Here is a 21577-nt window from a genome sequence, read left to right on the forward strand (position 1 = left end):
TAGTGCATTCCAGGCAGTGACCACTCTGTTGCTGAAGTCGTATTTTCTGCAATCGAGTTTGGAGCAGTTTACCTTATGTTTGTATCTATTGTGTGCTTGTTTATTGACAGGTAGGACATTGTAGCAGATAGTTTTATGTACTATGCTTAGGTCAGACCAAAGGTGGCATAGTTCTAAGTTGTCTAAGCCCAAAATTTCAAGTCTGGTGGCATAAGGTATTCTGTTGCGAGCAGTGGAATGGAGGACTCTTCTCGTGAAATATCTGTTGACTTGCTCAGTTGAATTAATGTTCAATATGCAGTGTGGGTTCCAGACAGATGAGCTGTATTCAAGAATTGGTCTAGCAAATGTTTTGTATGCTCTGGTTAGCAGTACAATATTACCAGAGAAGAGCTACGCAAGATTAGGTTAACAATTTTAATGTCTTTTTGGCAATGTTGTTACAGTGGGCTCTGGCAAATTCTGCCTGAGAAATCCAAGGACAGAGAGGAGAGTTCTGCTCTATGCTTCCCAGAGTCACTTGTTTGTGAGATGGGTGACTATATACATTGGTTTAATAAATAACTTCAGTAAGTGCTTTCATGAGCTTCGGGAAATGTGTCATATTTATTTCCCTCTACTTTGGGGCAGTCACTCTCTCTCTCAGCCTAACTAACCTTGCAGAGTTGTTGTAGTGGTGGAGAAAATAGGAGGAGGAAGGAGTATTAGTTATGTTCTCCATCTTGAGCTATTTGTAATAATAGCTAGGCAAAAGGTATAGAGAAACATGGAGAATGTAAAGAATACATAGCAAGATGCATTCAGCAGACATACTGTAAGTACAGAGAGACAGACAGACAGAAGAAGCAAAGAACTGAGCACTTCCTGTAGTATGAAAGTATTTATTCCTGAAAGAAAACCAGAATGGGTGTCTTAGTGATTCCATAACGTATGTTCTGTACATTAAGAAATGTCTGGATGCATTGGACTGAGTCAAATACATAATGATTATGAGGTTTGTGGCATGCCTGTGGGTAATTATAGACTTCTTTGACGATGTGAAAATTCTCAGACATAGAAAACTAATACCTCATAAGTATTCCATTAAAGGTATTATTTTCATGTACAAGTACTGCTACATTGCTTGCTGTGTGGTTTGAGAGAAAAAAATAGCTATTCACATTTAATGTCTGCAGATATATACCAGGTTTATCCATGCTGTTATATGACTGTTGCGTATAATATGGGCAGTAATAAGTTATCTTATTATATAATGGGTTATCTGATAGTATTAGTTTATAAAGTATAACGTATTCTATTAAGCAAATTACATGAATTCAGTAGCACTTGATATATATCATTTGAATGCTCGGTATAACATATTTTCCGGCTCAGTATATAAAGATTGTTTTGTGGTTTATATTTGATATTTTCTTTCATTCAAAGGAATTTTGTTCAGCACTAACTTGGTCAAATTATCTTTTTCTTTTAAGATTTTCCCAAAAATTATTTTCAATTTAGATTGCATAATTTTTAAAAATACATACAATTTCTCTAGAGTTCTAGAAACGTATTATGGTGCCTTTCAAAATTCTTAAAACAGCTCATCTTAGACAAATGACTGATACCGCATTAAGATATTTTCAGAATTTTCAGAATAAAGCAGAATAAAATACCTTTTTATTGGTAAAATAAAAAGGCATCAACAAATGGTCTATTATTTTAGAACAAATAAAATATCAACACTCATTGTAGTTGGATTATATTACCTCTGTATTAGAATTAATTTCCAATACTGATCCTGAATTAATAAAATCCTATGCAACACCAAGTGCAAATGTGTTTTAAAAAATAATGAATCACATTGGTCTTCCAAGTTTTCTGCATTAAGGTATCAAAAAAGAATTTCCATCTGCTTCACCATCCATTCTTCCACATTATAGGTAATTCTAAAACCTTCCACCTTTGTGTATATAAAAGTTTTGATGCTCTTTTCATATATACAAGCAAAATTCCATTAGATGTTTCCACTTTGTTCATTTAATCCAAAAGAAAGATCTCTGGTTTCAATTTGACATTCACTTTTAAAATCTTCTGAAATCAGAATGCATATTTGATCCCAATATTTTCTAACTTTCATGCATGTTCACAAAGAAGAAGAAAAAATGCTTTCAGATTGATTACATTTCCAACAAATATTTGAAAATTCCTTGAATATTTTTGACAATTCATCAACTACCACCAATATATCATTTTGCAAAAATTCTGTTTTAAGGTTATAATTCAATATAAGTTTCAATCCTTTTTTCCATGTACATTCCTATTGATTCAACTGTATATAATATTCAAAAAAATGTCCATTTTTGGCTTAATCAAATCATTATTACCTATAATTCAAGCATTTTGAGATGAATATGTCAACTTGGTTCCTTTAATAGAATTCTTATTGAATTATACATCTTCCAAGAAGTTAAACAAAAAGGGCCAGTACAAATGATCAAAGGCTTTCTTAGCCTATGAATATCAGTGGAGCTTGTTTTCCATTACATTGTTGATAGTCACTTTGCTACATCCTGCTCAGTTCTGACATTTAAAAAAAAAATATCTTTCAAATATAAAATTAACATTGATCTTGATGAATGAACTCCTTGAAGTACATTTTAGGTTGTCTGCCAAAATTGATGAAAACACTTTATAATCATTGTTCAATAAAGAAATTGGTCTATAATTCCAGAGATGTTTCCCTTCAGCTAAAAACAGGTGCGAAGTGCTCTGTGCCTTGAATAGATTGATTGGATTAAAAAGTTTGTGATGTGAAATCCTCTGTGTATTCTAGAAGGTCCCTCTCCATTCTATAGAAATACATACTTTTTAAACTCCAGAAGCCTTTATGAATCAGCTTCATTATTATTTATTATCTCTTTCTCCTTTACATGTAGAACGATCTTTGGAAGGATAGCATTTAAGGTGCCCTATCACTGAGTGGTGGCTCAGTGGCTAAGATGCTGAGCTTATTGATCACAAAGGTTGGCAGTTCGGTGAGTCGAATCCCTAGTGCTGCATAACGGAGTGAGCTCCCGTTACTTGTCCCAGCTTCTGCCAACCTAGCAGTTCAAAAGCATGTAAAAATGCTAGTAGAAAAATAGGGACCACTTTGGTGGGAAGGTAACAGTGTTCCATGCGCCTTCGGCGTTTAGTCATGCCAGCCACATGACCATGGAGACGTCTTCGAACAGTGCTGGCTCTTTGGCTTTGAAACGGAGATGAGCACCGTCCCCTAAAGTCAGGAACAACTAGCATATATGTGTGAGGAGAACCTTTACCTTACCTTTACCTTATCTTTTGCTAAAGACAGATGTCATAAGAAAAGCAACCTCTACCCGGAGCCAATTTGCCAGTTAATTTTTGTCACTTAACTGAATACTGAAGATTTATGTTCAGAAAACATTAAGATTTTTCTGGAGACCATGGGCATGTAGCATTTCTATAAGACATTTCTGGGTATATATTCTAACATCTAAATTTAATATAGCTCACATAGCCATGGAGTTTTCTGTTGCAACTTGATGAATTTTTCAGATAAGAAAAACAGAATGCAACGTGCTCTTTCTCTTTACAGTGTCAAGTTTGCTGATTTTGCCATATTCAACAGCACACAATTGGCTTCTTCTCTATACTCCTCTGAATACTCCTGTGCTTGATTTATCTTCTCAATATTTTCTTTCAGGTTGCTTTCTAGACGTATCCAGTCTAGGTACTCAGGTGATGAGTCTTTCACTTTCTCCATCAAACTCTCCTGGCACTGTTGAACTGAGCAAATCATCTCCTCTATTCTTGTACTAACTATTCCTTTGGTGGCAAAATTCAATTTCTCCACCTGCTGCTGAGTCTGCTTCAGTTTCTGAGGGACTTCCTCCATTCCCACATCTAGCCAAAACCTGTATCCTTCCATACACACCTGGACATTGTAAGCACCTGAAAAACAAAGAGATGTTAATCTCAAATTAGTGATTGGGATCAATTGTTTGAGTCTCAAGATAGCTTCAAATAGCGGCCAACTGCCAAAGATATTACAATGCCATGAAATCTCATTATTTCTACTTTATTTGTCAGAGACATAGGTGAATACATACATTTATAGGTGTGTGTGTGTGAAAGAGATGGAATAGTAATTTGGTAATATTAAGCCAAGATTAGCCAGGCCATTTGCTTGTAATCCTTGGCATAGAATTAGAGGTGTGCCCTTCTGTGAAATCATTCTTACGGATTTTACAGATAATCCCTTGGGCTACTCATCCAGCATAAAATACTTGATAAGTCTCCCTATGAGTAAATTCTAAATTCATTTCCTCTTTCTTATTGTAGATTTCACAAACACTGAGCAATTCTTCATGGCATTCAAGGCAGGCATTACAAAGGAAAGATTAGCTTTAAAGGCACATGAAGGGATAATATACAGGAAGGTAAATCTAAAGAATAATTTCACTGTGACATGCAATCCAAGCAGTAGAATATTCATCCAGGAAACGGAAATCTAAAATCCTAAGCATTTTGGTAATTTATTGAGGCAGAAAATCAAGCTGAATTGATCAATGTAAACAATTTTCTCCTGCAAAAAGAATCTGAATCTTGGATTTTGAGCCATGTAATTAATCAGTCTAGAATAATAGCGCTGAACAATCTGTCTAGGAGCAATAACAGGAGCATGATATTTTGATATTTTTCTTTCCAAAAATCTCATTGGGTGAATGAAAGTTTTAGGATTGAGCTGTCAATAACATAAAGCATTGTTTTCTTACCTGAGGGTCAAGATGAATAAAAGGGGCATACTCCCAAAAATACTGAAAGGGGCCAAGTCATTTGAATTTAATTCAAATTAATTATAGTTATTTATTTATCTACTTACCTTACAATAATTTTATACCACTACAATTAAACTAATTCTGGATAGTGCATAAATCAATAGGATTTTTTCCCTATCAGGTATTTTATAATTTTTCTGCTATGACTTTCAATATTATATCTTGGTAACCACAATTGGGATGTCTGTGGTTGCCTGATACACAACATGGGATTTTAGTTGAATATTTGTGTAGGAAATCATGGCTATCCATTAGATTATCATTTTCACTGCTATTTTTGTGCTGCCTTCAGAATACATCTGATGGTAACAGCTGAGTCATTGACTTGCAATCTGAGCATTCCAGTAAGCCTTGGTGAAGAGAGAATGTCTTGGAAAGGGGGACCATATAATTAACACATGAACAAGGAGGAAGATTTTTGGCCACCTCGTAAGTATCACCACACAAGGGCAATCCCTTAAATTTGTGTGGTGGGTGGTTTTTTTTTTAAAAGAAATGTTTCTTTTAAAAAGCTAAAAACTATTCCATGGTGCAGGACACGGCTCTGTTTAAGTGGCCAGTATAAGAATGAAGTGGATTTTTCCAAATCCACATATTCTTATCAACTATCACCACTATCTCAGTGTCCAGAGGTATGTCAGATCATGTATTATCAGAAATGCTTTATTCTCAAATAGTGTGCTAAATATATCAAATAGTGTGCTAAATATATTTGATTTTTTCTCATAGGAACAATATTCAAGATAATGCAATTGTTTTACAACTATATAACTATCTGGTTTGGCTCTGCAACCAAACAAGACAGACACAGACTTCAACAGATAATTAGAACTGCAGGAAAAAAAAACTATTGCTACCAACCTTCCTCCTTCCATTGAGGACCTGTATACTGCACGAGTCAAAAAAAAGAGGGCTGTAGAAATATCTACAGACCTCTCACATCCTGGACATAAACTCTTTCAGCTTCTACCCTCAAAATGATACTAAAGGGCTCTGCGCACCAGAACAACTAGACACAAGGACAGTTTTTTTTTCCCAAATGCCATCACTCTGCTAAACAACTAATTTCCACAACACTGTCAAATCATTTACTAAGACTGTATTACTATTCTTCTTCTTATCCTTCCTGTTACCTATCTCTTCCCACTTATGGCTATAAGCATGTTGCTTGTATCCTTACAATTTATATTGTTTTATTGTTTCCTAGTATGATTTGATTGCTTATTAGTATCCTGTGACTATCACTAAATATTGTATTTTATGATTCTTGTTTAATATATTTTATTTTTTCTTTATTTACACTGAGAGCATATGCACCAAAGACAAATTCCTTGTGTGTCCAATCACACTTGGCCAATAAAGAATTCTATTCTATTTTCTGCACCGTAAATATGAAGCATACATTTACACAGGAAGCAGTACAAGCAGGTTATGGATTCACTCGCATCATAGAGGGAAAAAAAAATTCTCTGTAGTTTTGGTCTTCTGTTTGTGTCGCCTGATTCTATTTTGAATATAGAGAATATGATGGAGTATTACGAGATAATGTGAACTTAGATTGGGTCAGCCCCTGTTCCAATCCTAAGAATTTTAATTAGTGTAGCCAAGTAACACAAGAACAAGAGGTGAAAGTATATTCTTGCTGGCCATCCTGTACATCAACATTTTCTCCTTCGATTCAAACTGTTCAGCATTAATTGCCCACCAACTTACTATGTTCCTGCAAGATCTTCTCCATGCAAACAGAAAGGCTGCTTAGGGGTGAACAGTCACAGGAGTTCCTTAAGGTCTGTATAGCTTCTTGGAGAGACAGACAATGATCTTGCTGCTTGTTGAAGGTCTTGGCGATGCTATCAAACAGTGTATCAAGTTCAGGCACATTGACTCGTTTCATGATAAGGGGTGTCCTCTTGGTGAAAGTAACTAGAAAAAGAGAAGCCACAGTGCTATTTTGAATACAATGTCACAAATAAATAAGAGTCAATAAGTCATTAATAGGAAGATATCATTTCCTTGGTATGCTGTGAGATAGAATCTTCAGTCATTTCTCTGCCAAGAACATTTCTATTTAGGATAGGAAATCCTACATACATACTTTTTCTGTGTGCACTTACCTAGCTATTACAGGAAGATATTGGCCCTATTGCCAATGAATTTTGTGGGGCTTGGCATTGATGCAATTGTCTTTTAAGGATAAGGACAGTTATGGTCACATTTGTGATGTAAAATATGTCTAGTTGTGGCCATTGGAGAACAAATCATTTTATCAGGGCAATTTAATTCAGGGAATGTCCAGTCTAGATCAGGGGTCCACAGCCCACTATTGGGATGTGGCCTGTTCAGAAATAGGCCACACAATTGTGCAGAGCTCAACTTGCACAAGTGGAGCCCACCCCTCTCTTCCTTCCAGGCCATCAAGCCCTCAACATTGGGAAAGTTGGTCTAGAACATATCATAGTTATTGAGCTAAAAGAATGATTTATCTTCATAACAATGAGTGATTGATATTTTAAAATATATTCCAAGTACTGTCGGTAGCCAGCTATCATTAATTTTAATTGGGAAACTGGCATTCCAAATCTCTCAACTCAGTTTTGAAAAATCACAGCCCCCATATTCACAAGGTAACTTTATCAGAATAAGAAATGGAGCCATAATTAAACCTTGAATTATCCAATTAAAACCAGACCAATGATTCTATGACAACACAGTTTAGATTACAGTTTATTTTTCAGACTTGCAGAATTGCAATTTTTCCAAACAATGGAATACTTCATCCATTTGCTGGAAGTATTTTCAGCACATGCCAGAAGGAAAGAAGGGGGAAACTTAGCTTTTTACGTGCAAACTCTGGTTTCCCTATATTGTACATCTCTACGGATGAATTAATTCTAAAAATGTTTTTAAAATCTCATTTTTGAGGGAAAAAAACAATTCTGTTCAAGAAAGATGAAAAAACATTTACTTCTAGAATATTTTGGAGAGGATAAAACAATCTCTTCCTCTTTCCAGAAAGGATAATATAAATCATATTAAAACCAACATTCAGGCTGAAATGGCATTTTCAACTGCTCTGCTGATTCAAGCAGGATGATAGGTAGATAGGTATTTTTTATTTATTTTATTTATTTATTTATTGCATTTATATTGCCGCCTATTTGCCAATGGCGACTTAAGGTGGCTTACAGAATATAAAATCTCATTTAAAACAATAAAACTAATAAAGAGAATCAACTAAATTGATATAATATAATAAAATCATCAATAAGCCTAGCCTTATTGCAGGCTGATCTGACATTTAAAAACAGCAGCCTAAGACCAGGGCCACCACAAATCTGCTGACCAGGTAAATGACGTGAATGCAAGGGGGCAGAGCACGAGACCGGTACTAAAAACCGAGGTTGAGCTTCCCATGCCAGATCCCACCCCTTGCCTCCCGTATCTCCTGTTACCTAATACCACTGAAATAGGTCGCCCTCCTCTGCCTTCCCTGATAACCATTCCATCCTCGACATTCTTCCTTAAAAAGGGGGGAAACCTCCCATCGACAAACTTTCAGGGGCAAGGTGAGCCTTACAGGCATTGTGGCACTTGCTCTCAGAGCACTCAACCCACACCACCCCTTCCTCATTGCCACAGAGGGGTGACATCCAGCACCTCCTTATCTCCCAACATACTTAGAATACATCCACACAATACGGCACCCTCCCCTGTCACTCTCACCCACCAAGCAGGGAGCCACTTCTCCCCACCAGCTCTCACACGCGGGAAAGGGACCAACACACTCACCTATCATTCAACTTTCCCTTCCAGGATACCCCAAGCAGTCTTCCCAGGCTCGATTACAGAACATTCAGAAGATTGTAGAAGGTAGCCAGAAAAGTAGCCAGAAGGCCTGCTATGCCGGCTATGTATGGTCCTACAATGTCTCCTGAACTTCACACAGTTCGAAGCTCCCACTCGCCAGTTATACCTCAGAAAATCCCAATGGCAGACTGCCACTCTCCACAGCATTATTAACCACATGAGTAGGCCCAGCTGCTAAAAAAGGCCAGGGAAGCTCTGCCTCCATCAGATAACACACGCCATCATTCAGAGCTGCAGCTGCTGACTCTTGGGCTCTCAGACCAGAGTTAACTTCAGCCAGGGGAATCCAAGGGGAGACCAGGGGGAGACCAGGTAAGCCACACATTCATAAATCATCCTCTGCTCCGTCTCTCTGTCTCACCTTCCAACTGCCCTATTCCGACCTCTCCACTCTTTTAAGCTATTGACCTTTCTATTTCTTCACCTCTCCATTTCTTCAACATTCCAGCCTCTCCGTTACCTTACCAAGATTGTCTCCCTCTTGCCTTTTTCTCTAAATACTCCTTCACTTCCATATACCAATCTCTACAACCCAAAACCTTCTCTGCACAACACATGCAACCACTGTCGCCGTCTTTAAAAAATAATAATAGGTAGGTAGGTAGGTAGGTAGGTAGGTAGGTAGGTAGGTAGGTTGATTTACTGATTTGCACGAGAGGTGGTCAATTACATTAAATATGTATGCACATAAAGTTGTGATTGTAGAGAAAAAAATTTGCACTTTCAAAATGATTTCTTACAACATCAATTACAATTAATCATAATTCAGTTCATGTATATTATTGAACATATCTGTAATACAAAGAAATCAAAAACATTTCAATAACTCAGAGCTTTACCATTTCTGATCCTTGGACATGTTCTTGAGTCCTGAAGATTCAGAGGTTCTCTCTGTGGGAAAAAAGGGTTGTTAAAAGTAAAGGCATTCACCCTGCCCCATTTTTTTTTAAGAGATTGCCAATCCTTGGAGTCAGATGCTTTGTGCTTCTACAGCTAGATATCTTATTTGTGAAAGATTACATCCATTATTATTATTAAACCTTTGCTATGTTGAGCTGTTCCTCTTAATACTTTGCATCACCGCAGCGCAGCAGTTAGAATGTAGCATTGCAGGCTGACTCTGCTCACTGTAGAGTTTGATTCTGATCAGCTCAAGGCAGACTCTGCTTTCCATCCTGAGGTCGGTAAAATGAGGATCCAAATTGTTGGGGGCAATAGGCTTAATCTGTAAACCACTCAGAGTGCTTTAAAGCACTATGAAGTAGTATTGCTATTATATTTGATCATTTACTTAATAACTATTGGGTGAAGTGGAATCCTGGGCTCATGGAATTTTGTTCAAACAGTACTTTATTTATTTATTTGATTTCTATAGCTGTCCATCTCAGCAAGCAACTTTTCCTCTTCTACATGATGAAATGGAGTTCAAGCAATAGGGTCTACTTGTTTTATATAGGCATTGAGCTTTGACTTTTTTGTGTCCTGAGGCAATGAAGTATGAGGAGGCTGCTGAACTAAACCTTTTATTAGTCGCAACAGTAACTGACAGAACAGAGCAACAAAAACCCCGGCTGACAGCTATTTATACGGATAGCTGTCAGTCGGGGAGCCAATGGGGTAACCAGGATTCTCCCGCCGGATGTAAGGGCAAATCAGGGAAGGCTTGTGCAGCGCCACCTCCTGGTGGACAGGCTCGGTACACAACACCCCTTTCCCCTGGTTCACGCAGACGTAGTCCCGTAAATACCCGGGACGCCAGCGCACGTGCAGAGATCTTCGCAGGGGAGGAGTGGCTGTGGTCGACGTAGAAGGAGTGTTCGGTCCGGCGTGCAGGCAGAGCTGTTCCGGAGGCCCCACCCTGGGAGGTGCACCAAAGTTACAAGGTAAGTCTCTGGATCTAAACGTGGTGGGGGAAACGGGTTCGGAGCTAGCTGCGTTGTTGTCGTTGGGCCGGCAGGCGGCGTCGCTAGGGCCTGGTCTACTCAGAGTTGGTGGTTTGTCTGGAGACCCATCGTCATTTCGCCGCCGCAGCTGATCTATATGGCGCCGCCACATTCGTCCGTCGCCGAGTAGGACCCTGTAGGAACAGGGCCCTGTTATGTCCGCAATACTTCCGGGTACCCACTTCAGATCACCCGTGAAGTTCCTTGCAAACACCCTCTCACCCACCAGAAAGGCTCTAGGAGGGGGAGAATCAGGAAGGGGGGAAGGGGAATACAGAGGGTGTAGGCGGTCGAGGGTGGTCCGGATTTTTATGCCTAGGAGGAGTTCAGCAGGACTTTTGCCCATGAGAGGGCAAGGGGTGGAGTGCTGGGAGCAGAGGAAGGTGGTAATCCAGGAAGGTAAGGGAAGATTCACCATGCGGGCAAGCAATTCCTTGGCAGAACGCACAGCGCGTTCAGCCAGGCCATTTCCCGCAGGGTGAAAGGGAGCGACTGGGGCATGACGAATGCCCAAACCTGCAAGGAATTCCTGGAATTCCTGGGAAGAGAACTGGGGGCCATTGTCCGAGATAATGACGTCCGGCAACCCATGGGTGCTGAACAGGGAATTAAGGATGCGGATAGTGGCCGCGGAGGTGGTAGAGGCCATAGGAAAAAGCTCCACCCACTTAGACCAGGCATCTATAACAAAGAGGAAGGAGGTCCCTGCGAGGGGGCCCATGAAGTCTATATGGAGACGACTCCACGGAGCCCTAGGATGTTCCCACTCACGAGCAGGGGCGGAGGGAGGCGCGGCACGGACCTGTTGGCATGGGGTGCAACGCTGCACCCAGGCCGTAATGTCCGCGTCCATGGAGGGTCACCAGACATACCCCCGGCCCAGGGCTTTCATCCGGACTATGCCAGGGTGCCCTTCATGGAGGCGGGCAAGCACGGACTGGTGCAAGCGGTCAGGAATGACCATGCGATGGCCCTATAGGAGGCAACCCTGGAGCGCGGAGAGCTCTGTATGGCACCAGTAAAAGGGGAGAAAACGGGGTTCGACAGAGGAGGGAGGCCATCCTCTGCGAACATAGTTAAGGACAGCAGAGATGGTAGAATCAGAGAGAGAAGACAGGGCAATGTCGGAGGTGGTTATGGGAAGGTGGAGGTCGTCCAGGAGGCAGATGGACTCGATGGGAGCAGGGTCGGAGATAGGCAGGGGAAGCGGGCAGCGGCTAAGAGCATCCGCGTGGCCCATGTGACGGCCGGGCTTATGGATGAGGGACTAATTATAAGCGGAGAGGAATTCTGCCCAGCGCGACATGCGAGGGGAGAGGATGGGCGGAGTAGGGCGATCACCTGCGAGGATGCCCAAAAGCGGCTTGTGATCAGTAAGGAGGGAGAAAGGATGGCCATAGAGGTAATGGTGAAAGCGTTTTACCCCCGCAACGGCAGCCAGCGCCTCTTTGTCCAGCCGTGCGGGAGTAAAAGGCAATAGGGGCTTCTGAGTCATCAGGGTAAGCGTGGCTCAGGACAGCCCCGACGCCGAAGGGGGAGGCGTCGCAAGCAAGGAGCAGAGGAAGGGACTCATCGTATTGTGCCAGGACGGGTGGGCGCGTGAGGGACTCCTTGACAGCCGCGAGCGCATGCGCTTCACGGCTAGTCCATGTCCAGGCGGAGGAGCTGTCTAAGAGCCTATGGAGAGGCTCCGCCAGGGACGCCTTATTTATTTATTATTTATTTATTATTTATTTCTTTGGATTTCTAAACCACCCTCTCTCCCAAAAAGGGACTCGGGGCGGAATAAAAGAGGAGTAGAAGTTGAGGAGGCCAAGGAAGGCCTGCAACTCAACTTTGTTAGACGGAGTGGGGGCCAAGAGAATGGCGTCTATTTTGGAGGGGGAGGGATGGACGCCCTGCCGGTCAATGAGAAAACCTAAGAATTCAACGGAGGGAACGCCCAGCTGGCATTTGGAAGGCTTAAGTCGGAGGCCAGCCGCTCGGAAACGCTGCAGGACAGAGCGAAGGACTTTGGCGAGTCCTGATCGATCCTGGGCAGCGATCAGGACATCGTCGAAGTAGGGCGTGATGCCTGGGATTCCATGGAGCAGCCGCTCCATGAGACCCTGAAAAATGCCAGGGGCTACACTAATGCCAAATTGGAGCCTTTTGCATTTAAAAGCGCCGCGGTGTGTAACGATTGTTTGCGCAAGCGCCGTGGCGTCGTCAACAGGGAGGTGTTGATACGCTTGCACAAGGTCCAATTTAGCAAAAATCCTGCCTTGGCCGAGGGTGTGCAGGACATGTTGCACAACTGGGACAGGGTAGGGATGGGCTTGAAGGGCCTTGTTCATGGTTGACTTACGAATCCGTCGGACTTTAAGGGGACTACTATGGGAGTCTCCCAAGGGGAGAAATCCACGGGTTGAAGCACCCCCTGGGCGAGAAGCTTATCAATTTCAGCGTCCACCTTTGCCTTTAAGGCGAAAGGCAGACGTCGGGCTTTGAGACGAATAGGAGCAACAGTTGGATCAAGGTTGAGGGAGATAGGAGAGCCCGTGTAACAGCCCAGGGAAGGAGAGAAAACATTGTGAAATTCAGAAAGAAGGGCGGAGAGGTCATCCCCAGGGAGAGAAGAACAGCGGGTGGAGTGGATCCCCGAAATGGATAGACCCAGAGCCTGGAACCAGTCCATCCCCAGCAGAGAAGCCAGGGGATTTTTCACAATTAGGAGGGGCAGACGCCCATCGAAAGAGCCGTAGGTAACGGTGAGCGTCGCGCAACCCAGCAGTGGGATTGGGTTGCCCTGATAGTCTCGGAGACAGCAGCAGGCAGGAGTTAGGTCATCTAGTTGGAATTTGGGCAGAAGAGAAGAGAAGGTGCTCCAGGACATGATAGAACGGGCAGATCCGGTGTCCAGCTCCATGGAGCACGGATTGCCTTCAATCTGGAGTGAGAGATGGATCTTACCACGTCCTCCCTGGGAGGAGGAGGAAGCGTCGACGACCCATTCCGGACAGGAGTCGTCAATGTCTCCTAGAGAGAGAAAGTTTTGGCGCCAGGCAGGGAGAGGCGGCGGGGCTGGCTGGTAGGCAGAAGGCACAGTAGCAAGACGGGAGTCAGGAACGGCAGAGCGACAAACATTCGCTAAATGCCCCCATTTGCCACACTTGCGGCACACAGCATTTCGGAAACGGCAGGCTGAGCGCAAATGGCGGCCGCCGCAGCTGAGGCAATTCCGGCCATCCTTATGGCTCAGAGATTGCAGGCGGTCGATCGCCAAGTCAAAGTCATTTTGAAAGGAGTCAGAGGCTTTAAGCTGGTTGGTGGCTAAGGTAGTAGATGGAGGAAAACGCCTCTGGTCAGGGGTGGATTGACCCGCCATCTCATAAGCGCGAGCCTCATCTACAGCGTTTTTTAAGGTGAGGTCTGAGCAGGAGAGAATGCGCCGGTGGAGATTAACGTCTTTCAAGCCGTAGATGAACTGCTCGAGGAGCGCTTCGTCTAGGTCGGCGAATTCACAAGTAATAGCGGCAGCTCTGAGCGTGGCCACGTACTGACTAATAGATTGTCCATCTCGCTGAATGCAGTGGCGAAAATCTTGGCACCTGGCAAAACGTGAGGGAGCCGGCTCATAGTGTGTTTTAAGTTTTGTCATGAGGAGGTCCCAAGGCATGGTGTGAACAGGGGTGGGGGCAGAGAGTGCCCTAGCCGTGGCGAACAACTCTGGGCCACAGTAATTTAAGAAAATACCCCTCTTACATTCGAGCGAGAGGTCCAGTAGATCATGGGCTTGTAGAAAACATTCAAAACATTCTATGAACGCCTCCCATGATTCGGCCTCAATGCAGAATGGAGCGAAGAAGGCAGTATTAGCCATGGCTCTTATAGTTTGAGGTTCAGATTCGCCCGTCCTCGTCGCCAGTTTTGTGTCCTGAGGCAATGAAGTACGAGGAGGCTGCTGAACGTTTAACCTTTTATTAGTCGCAACAGTAACTGACAGAACAGAGCAACAAAAACCCCGGCTGACAGCTATTTATACGGATAGCTGTCAGTCGGGGAGCCAATGGGGTAACCAGGATTCTCCCACCGGATGTAAGGGACAATCAGGGAAGGCTTGCGCAGCGCCACCTGCTGGTGGACCGGCTCGGTACACAACAGACTTAAGGATCCAATGAAATGAAATCCAGAGTATGAAACCTCAAGTATTTATTGTTTACAGAAGTTATATGACTGCCTATATCAGTGATGGCGAACCTTTTTTGCCTCAGGTGCCCAAAGCACACTTGTGCACTATCGCACATAATTTAATGCCCCCCGGGCCATGCCCCCTGCACATGTGCTCATGACTACCCCCCATCCCCGCTGCCTCATGCATGCACAAACGGCTTTCTTGGAGCCTGGGAAGGGCGAAAATTGCCTCCCCCACCCCTCTGGAGGCCCTCTGGAGGCTGGGAACAGGCTCAGTAGGTCCATTTTTTGCCCTCCCCAGCCTCTAGAGACTTTCTAGAAGCCTGGCGAGGGCGAAAATGATCTAACCCAAAAACTGGAAGTTCAGGAACCCGGACTTCCGGGTTGCCTGTTGAGTCATTTTTCTCCCTCCGGAAGAAAAAGGAAGCCTCCGAAGGGCAAAAAATGGCCGAAAATCAAGGCCGAAAATCAGCTGACCAGCACGTGCATGTGTGCTGGAGCTGACAGGGCAACACCTCACGTGGCCTCAGAAATGGCTCTGCATGCCACCTGTGGCATGCGTGCCATAGGTTCACTATCACCGGCCTATATCATAGAATGATTCTAGGTGGCTAACAATAATCCATAAAACATAGTTTAAAAACAAGTGTATCCTTTTTCCAGGCACCAGACCAAACATCCTGACAACTTAACCCCAATCTATGCCCAATGCTTGGAGGAAGAGCCAGATCTTTACAGATCTCCAGAAGGGCATACATAACCTTTACCTCCATTTTTTCTCTCTTCTACTAAGTGTGAATTTATGCAAAACACATGGCCCTCTTATAAGCTTTCACGAAGTTTTGGATTCCAATTCCCATCAGTCTCAGCCAGCAAGAATAATTGTCAGGAACAATGGGAGTGAATTTAAACAAGAGGACTATTTATTTGCTAACAATTTTTGTTGATTTCCAGCCCTGCTTTGCCAAAGTATATATCAGTAGTGAACACAGCCTTTATATCTAAGCAATGGCTGAAGGATATTATAAATCATTAAAGTGGAAATGATTAAGATGGGATAAATGATCTAGATGCCCTCCAGATACCTGGGATGTCCCACCATAGTAAATATGACAAATCATAGTCACATTATGATTATAAGAAGAATAGAACTTTATTATTGTCAGAGACCAGCTATAGACAAGAATCATCATTGTTTACAGTAGTGTTAAAAGATAGTACTGATAATAATAGTGGATAATAACATCTATGGTAATAAAATAGTATTCTGATCTAGACTTCCCCAGTCGCACAAAGTTGAGTCCTTGTCCCGATAAATCCCTTTTATTTAATTTACAGTGAATTCCTCTCTAGCAAAGTCCTGGCCCACAGTCTTTCAAGATAGTTCACCATTACCAACCTTTATCAGGCTTGGAGAGTGGCCAGGGCGATATCTTTCAGATGCCACAATACTTGGCAAGAATGCAGGAATAAACTAATTGTCTCCTGCAAACACCCCTCTCCTTTCGCTCCTCTTTTATTCCCTATGGGAGGGGCCATTCACCATCCACTTGTGGCCCTACTCCCAAGTCGACCCTTGTTCCTTAGCTGTTCCCTTTGTCTGGCAACTATGCGCATACTGGGAACAGGCTCCAGCTGTTTGTCTGTCTCACTGATGTCTGACTCCAAAGGCAGCTTATAACTGTCAGACGGCCCTGGCCCCATCTCTGCCTCTGATGCAGAGCATTTGTCAGAGCCTTCCCCAGACTCCAGGACAGGCCCATGTTCCTCCCCAACCTCCTCACTGTCTGAATCTGCTGCCAGCTCAGGTGGCTGCTGGTGGGCCACAACAAATACATGGTCTCAAAACGTTTGTATCATGCCCTTGTTTACATGATTGGAGAGCAGCTAAGTATGTGTGTAAATATAATTTCTCTAAAAAGATGTCTACAAAAAATTGGTGCAAGTTGATAGCTATAGTTCTGTAACCAGATTTTTCCTTGTGGTCCTTACAGCAGCACAGAATTTTGACACATGGTAGCCGGGTTTGAGTCCCAGAGGAGATAGCCACCAGAAAAATTGTCTACCCTTCCTGGCAATCTCTCTAAGGGGAGAATATATATATTGACCTATTAACTCTGTATAACACACAGTACAAAAAACATGTGTGATATCTTCAACTTCTCCTTTACCACATATACATACTTGTTCCACTATTGGAGTCTTCTTATACCTGCGCTGAGGGGAGGATTTTAAATCTGGCTCTGAAGAATGCTATTCTATGTTTCGAGAAAATCAGGTCCTTTGAATATCGTGCTGGTTTCCACACACCCTGTTTAATTCTGTTCCTCCTGTGGAGAGGCATCCCATTTAGTTCTGAGTAAAATTCCATGTCTTTTATTCTATTAATAACTTGCTTAGCTTGATCAAAGCCTAGGAATATTAAGAATACAAGGGAGAGCCGATAAGTGCCCCAGCTTGTGGTCTATCATCTGTTTCAAGGGAGAGGGGAAGTCAACACTAACAGGGTCAGTCCCTCTTCAAAGAAATACATTTTAGCCAATAGATAATAATCAAGCTCTTACCTGAATTTGAGGCATACCTGTCTCAATCCTTAACTCGGTGTTTGAAGTTCCTTTGGGTGCAGCTAAAATGGCTTACAGGAATTTTGTTTGTATGATTTCTAGTGGGTCTTTCTTTGCAAAGATTCCTGTTTGTGCCCCATATAGAATTTGTGCCAATGTTTTGGCCTTGAAATGTTTTAAGGCAGCAGGTATTAACTGACCTCCGCCTGTGTAAAAGAGATGTTTAATGGCATTTGAGGACCTATGGGCTGATTGCAACATATAATCCAGGTGTGCCTTCCATGAACCTTGCAAGTGGAAAACCACCCCAAGGTATTTAAATGTGCTAACCTGTTCTAAATATGTCCTTCTATTCTCCAGGAGTGTTGAATAGGTCTTTTAGCAAAGACTAACGATTTGTCAAAATTAAGGACCAACTTATTCTGTCTACAGCATCCTAGTGATGCGGTAATTGCTTTCTTCAGTCCTATGGGAGTTTGTGAGATAATAGCAGCAGCAGCAGCATATAGGAGTATCAGGATTTTACATTGTGCTAAATTAGGAGGGTGTAGATTAGGGTTCCGTAAAAGATCAATCAGGGAGTTGATACAGAAATTAAAAAGGGAAGGGGACAGAATACAACTTTGCCTTACCCCTTTTTGGGCTGGTTAAAGTCTCTCCAGGATTACACCTCACTTTCAAGGTGGAGTAAGCATACAATTTTTGTATGAGGAAAAGGAGGCATTTATCAATAGTAGTGAGTTTTAATTTCTCCCAGAGGGTATTTCTGGATGTTGATTATTGATTACAATTATTGATATCAAAACATTGTAGAGGTTATAGCCCAAACATCTACAGGGTGCCATGTTGCTACTCAAAGCCAGAGTTCCAATGGCTGCAGAAACACACACTGGGATCACATGATGACATTTTGGGTTCAATTTTATGGCTCTTTGCAGCATCCTGTGGTTACATGACAATGATTGGCATTTTTTGCCATGGTGTTGTGCTGCCCTGCACCCCACGTATACATGCATGCACAGCAAGAGTGCTAAAGGTGTTTACTCAAATCCTCTAAATAGGTCCTCAGAAATCACCCACACTGCACAGGTTTGGATCCTGAGCTGAGCATGACAAGAATCACTGGATAAACTGAGTCCAATGGGCATGTACAAAATCCAGGGAAGCAATCAAGAGTCAAATGGGTCAGGATATATGGCATAAACACACAAGGCAAGGAATTGGGCATGTTGCTCCAGCAATGCTCAAGTCCTGTGGACAGGATTAAGTAGGTGACACTGGTGCGGCCCTTCACAAGGGCTGAGATTGCCTCCTCGGGAGTAGTCTAGCCAACTGACATGGTGCCTCTCTCTTTTCTGCCCTCTGTGTCTTTAGATAAGGAGGAGCAAAGGTGGATTCCTACTGGTTCGGACCGGTTTGGCCCAGGCTTGCCACACCCCCGAACCAGTTCTCTCAGCAGCACCATAGGCGCTGCCATTTTGTTCTTTGCTTCTGCGCATGCGCAGAGCAATTTTTGTTGTATTGTGCATGCACGCGCAGTGCGCATCAAGTGTGCACCCACGGCGCGTCCCTGAGCTAACAGGCAGTAGCAGCAGCCAGAATCCACTCTGAGGAGGAAGTGTGGATTCCTCCTCCTCATCTCTAACTGTTGGCAGCTGTTCCTGTTCCTGCCTGGAGCTTCCTGGCCAACTCTCTGCAGCTGCAGCTCACCTCAACCTTTCAATCCGATCAATCTGAGGCTGCTGTGTCAGCTGGCCCTCTCCAAGCTCCGGTTTGGACCATCACGTGGCACTGCACTTTCCCCTGCTGACTCAAATTCCTCCTCCTCTTCCAAACTCATGTCCAGAGAGGGTTCCAGGGGCGGATTCATGATAGTTGTTTATGTCTGGCAAAAGCAGCCATGAAAGAGAACGGGTTTGCTTAATGCGTGTTGGATTCACTTAATGAAACTGGCGGAAAAAGGTCACAAACTCAGGCAGGTTCACAAGGTGACCTATTTAACAACTGCCACAATTTATGACTGTAAATTGAGCTCAGTAATGGCTGTAAATAGAAGACTACCTGAAAGCTTCACTACTAAGGCCTTTCCATCCTCCATGTCACGTTCCAGCATTCAGCAAGGAATTCAGACAGAGCCAAAGATGGTTAACTGAAATACCTTATCCAAGAAGCTGTAATAACCGGCACAGAGTGACAAACAGGAAACAAGAGGTCAGTACTAATGTGACTAAATCCCTCCGCCCTTTATATAGCATCTACTCCACCCCCACGGCTCCACCCATGGGGCCCCACCCCTACAACCCCCACCCGTCACATGGCATCCTCCAATGATGACATTGCGGGGCAGGGCAGGCATGACCCAGGGGCTGACACTCCAACCTGTTTACTAGAGTTCAAATTCTCATCAGAGACATCAAGCACCCATCTCCCAGGTTTGTTTTCCCCTCCCAAATAGGTTGGCCTAACTTGGTTCGGTTTAGATTTGCTAATAAGGGTGATGGAGCTCAGGTCTTTTTGCTTTGCTTTTTCCATTCAGCTTGTTGAGCTTGTTCTCTTACCTCTCTTGAAGGCTCTGCGACCAAGGGGCAACAGGCGAAGCAGCAGGAAAAGGCCATTTTTTTATCAAAACGAGGTGGAGTATATTCAATTCAGGCACCTGCTTGGATAGGCCGGCCTGGAATCTTCTCATATGTCAACTTTGCTAGTAAATGTCAAAGCATTTCAAAGACTTTTAGACAACATTGCTCTAGAGCAATGCAAAAAGAAAGTTATCCTTACATTTAGGGAAAAGACAGTCAAAACCTGTATTTTCCCTAGACTTGAAAGGTGTATTTCTGTTCATGGGCTCAGTTATCTCGAACAAGTCTAACTGGTTTCTCAGCAATTACGGTCTGCATAGTTAAAGAAGCCCTTTGTACTGGTAAAGTGATTTGCTCTTGAGTGGCATTCCTGGAGTGTACCATTATTCCAAAAAGGGGTGTGTGGGTATCTGTGTGTGAAAGGAAAAGGAAAATACATACCAATGTATTACAATAATAGCTGAATGAAATGTAGTCCCTCAAATATTTGTCTGTAAAAACGGTCAGAGAATGTTTCCATCATTTTAAATAGATGAGCTCTTAGAGTAGAATTATACTTGCTTTTCATTGACAGTTCTCTAGTTTTTTTCTTTTCTCACATCAGACAAGAGAAGTAACTTGCAAGGATTGTTGTGTTCGTCTTTTATCACTGAAGCTACAAAAGAATTAGTCACAGGAGAAATAATACCTGGGAAAGAATTATTTTTAAATACATGGTATTTACTTGGAAGGAAGACTACCTTGAATTTTAAAAAAGCTAGAATAGATAGAAGCAAAGATATAGGTCCTGCACAATATCGACTCCTGGCCTACTCCATGTCACCAACACCAGTTGAAAAAAGAAAGTAGGTGATACATACTTTATTGCAGAAAATCAATCTGGACACATTTTAAGGGGAAAAATTGCTTAGGAGAATAGTTGCAACTGCATCTTGAGGGGGAAAAAACTGTAACTGTTCCCTATAATAGGGAGTTTTTGCCAAAATGGGTCAGGATTGAGATTTTTGCAATAAATAATGAATGCACATCCTGAGAAGTTGCTCTTCTCCACAAATGTGTAGAACATGTATGCCATACATGTAGCATAAATATCACCCAGAAGCCAACATATTGGCTGAATTTATTAAACTTGCATGGTGTCTGGCTCAAAGACTTTGGGCAATTAATTAAATCAATTAAGGCAGTTAGTTTTGATTTAAAAATCATCAGCTTTCATGTATATAAGATATCTTTTTTTCTGCTTTGTCCCTAACTTGATAGAGGCAATGCTGTGACAGATTCCATGTTTTATATTGCATTACTGCCCTTACCTATCTTTCCCCCCAAAATGTATTTATAAATATCATATAAACACACACACACACACACACACTATGCACTAATTGGGATACTATATAATATAAAATAAATAAGGACCATTCTTTGCAGAGCTGGTCATAACAGGGAAAATATAAAATATAAATATTTAAAGAAATATATACAGACATGTAGACTTATTCTTATCATTCCAAACTCTTGAGAAGTTTTTGGACTTTTGAAAGCTCTTGAAATTCTCTTTGTTGTAGTGCTATGTTTGTATAGTGGATATGCTTTATACTATGAGGTACTGA

The 21577-nt window shown here is 42.6% G+C and overlaps 1 protein-coding gene across 1 annotated transcript; it reads right to left on the reverse strand.

The window, feature by feature from the left end:
• Positions 1-3074: 3074 nt before the first annotated feature.
• On the reverse strand, positions 3075-20243 carry LOC309384751 (uncharacterized protein). Its single transcript, XM_081938494.1, has 4 exons — positions 19947-20243; positions 9548-9599; positions 6555-6764; positions 3075-3954 (listed from the first exon to the last, which is right to left on the reverse strand). The coding sequence occupies exons 1-4, from the start codon at positions 20001-20003 to the stop codon at positions 3593-3595; spliced, it is 681 nt and encodes a 226-aa protein (XP_081794620.1). The 5' UTR covers positions 20004-20243; the 3' UTR covers positions 3075-3592.
• Positions 20244-21577: the final 1334 nt, after the last annotated feature.

Source organism: Natrix helvetica (assembly GCF_964273705.1).
Source record: "Natrix helvetica genome assembly, chromosome: 1".
In the NCBI taxonomy this organism is placed as follows: domain Eukaryota; kingdom Metazoa; phylum Chordata; class Lepidosauria; order Squamata; family Natricidae; genus Natrix; species Natrix helvetica.

What these genes read in the sequence shown, in the direction of transcription:
- LOC309384751 (XM_081938494.1), bottom strand. Translation starts at nt 20,003, where the DNA reads ATGGCCTTTTCCTGCTGCTTCGCCTGTTGCCCCTTGGTCGCAGAGCCT. An exon ending in ATGTCCAAGGATCAGAAATG is followed by an intron (nt 6,765 to 9,547) that starts GTAAAGCTCTGA and finishes CTCTTTTTCTAG; the next exon opens with TTACTTTCACCAAGAGGACA. An exon ending in GAAGATCTTGCAGGAACATA is followed by an intron (nt 3,955 to 6,554) that starts GTAAGTTGGTGG and finishes TTTGTTTTTCAG; the next exon opens with GTGCTTACAATGTCCAGGTG.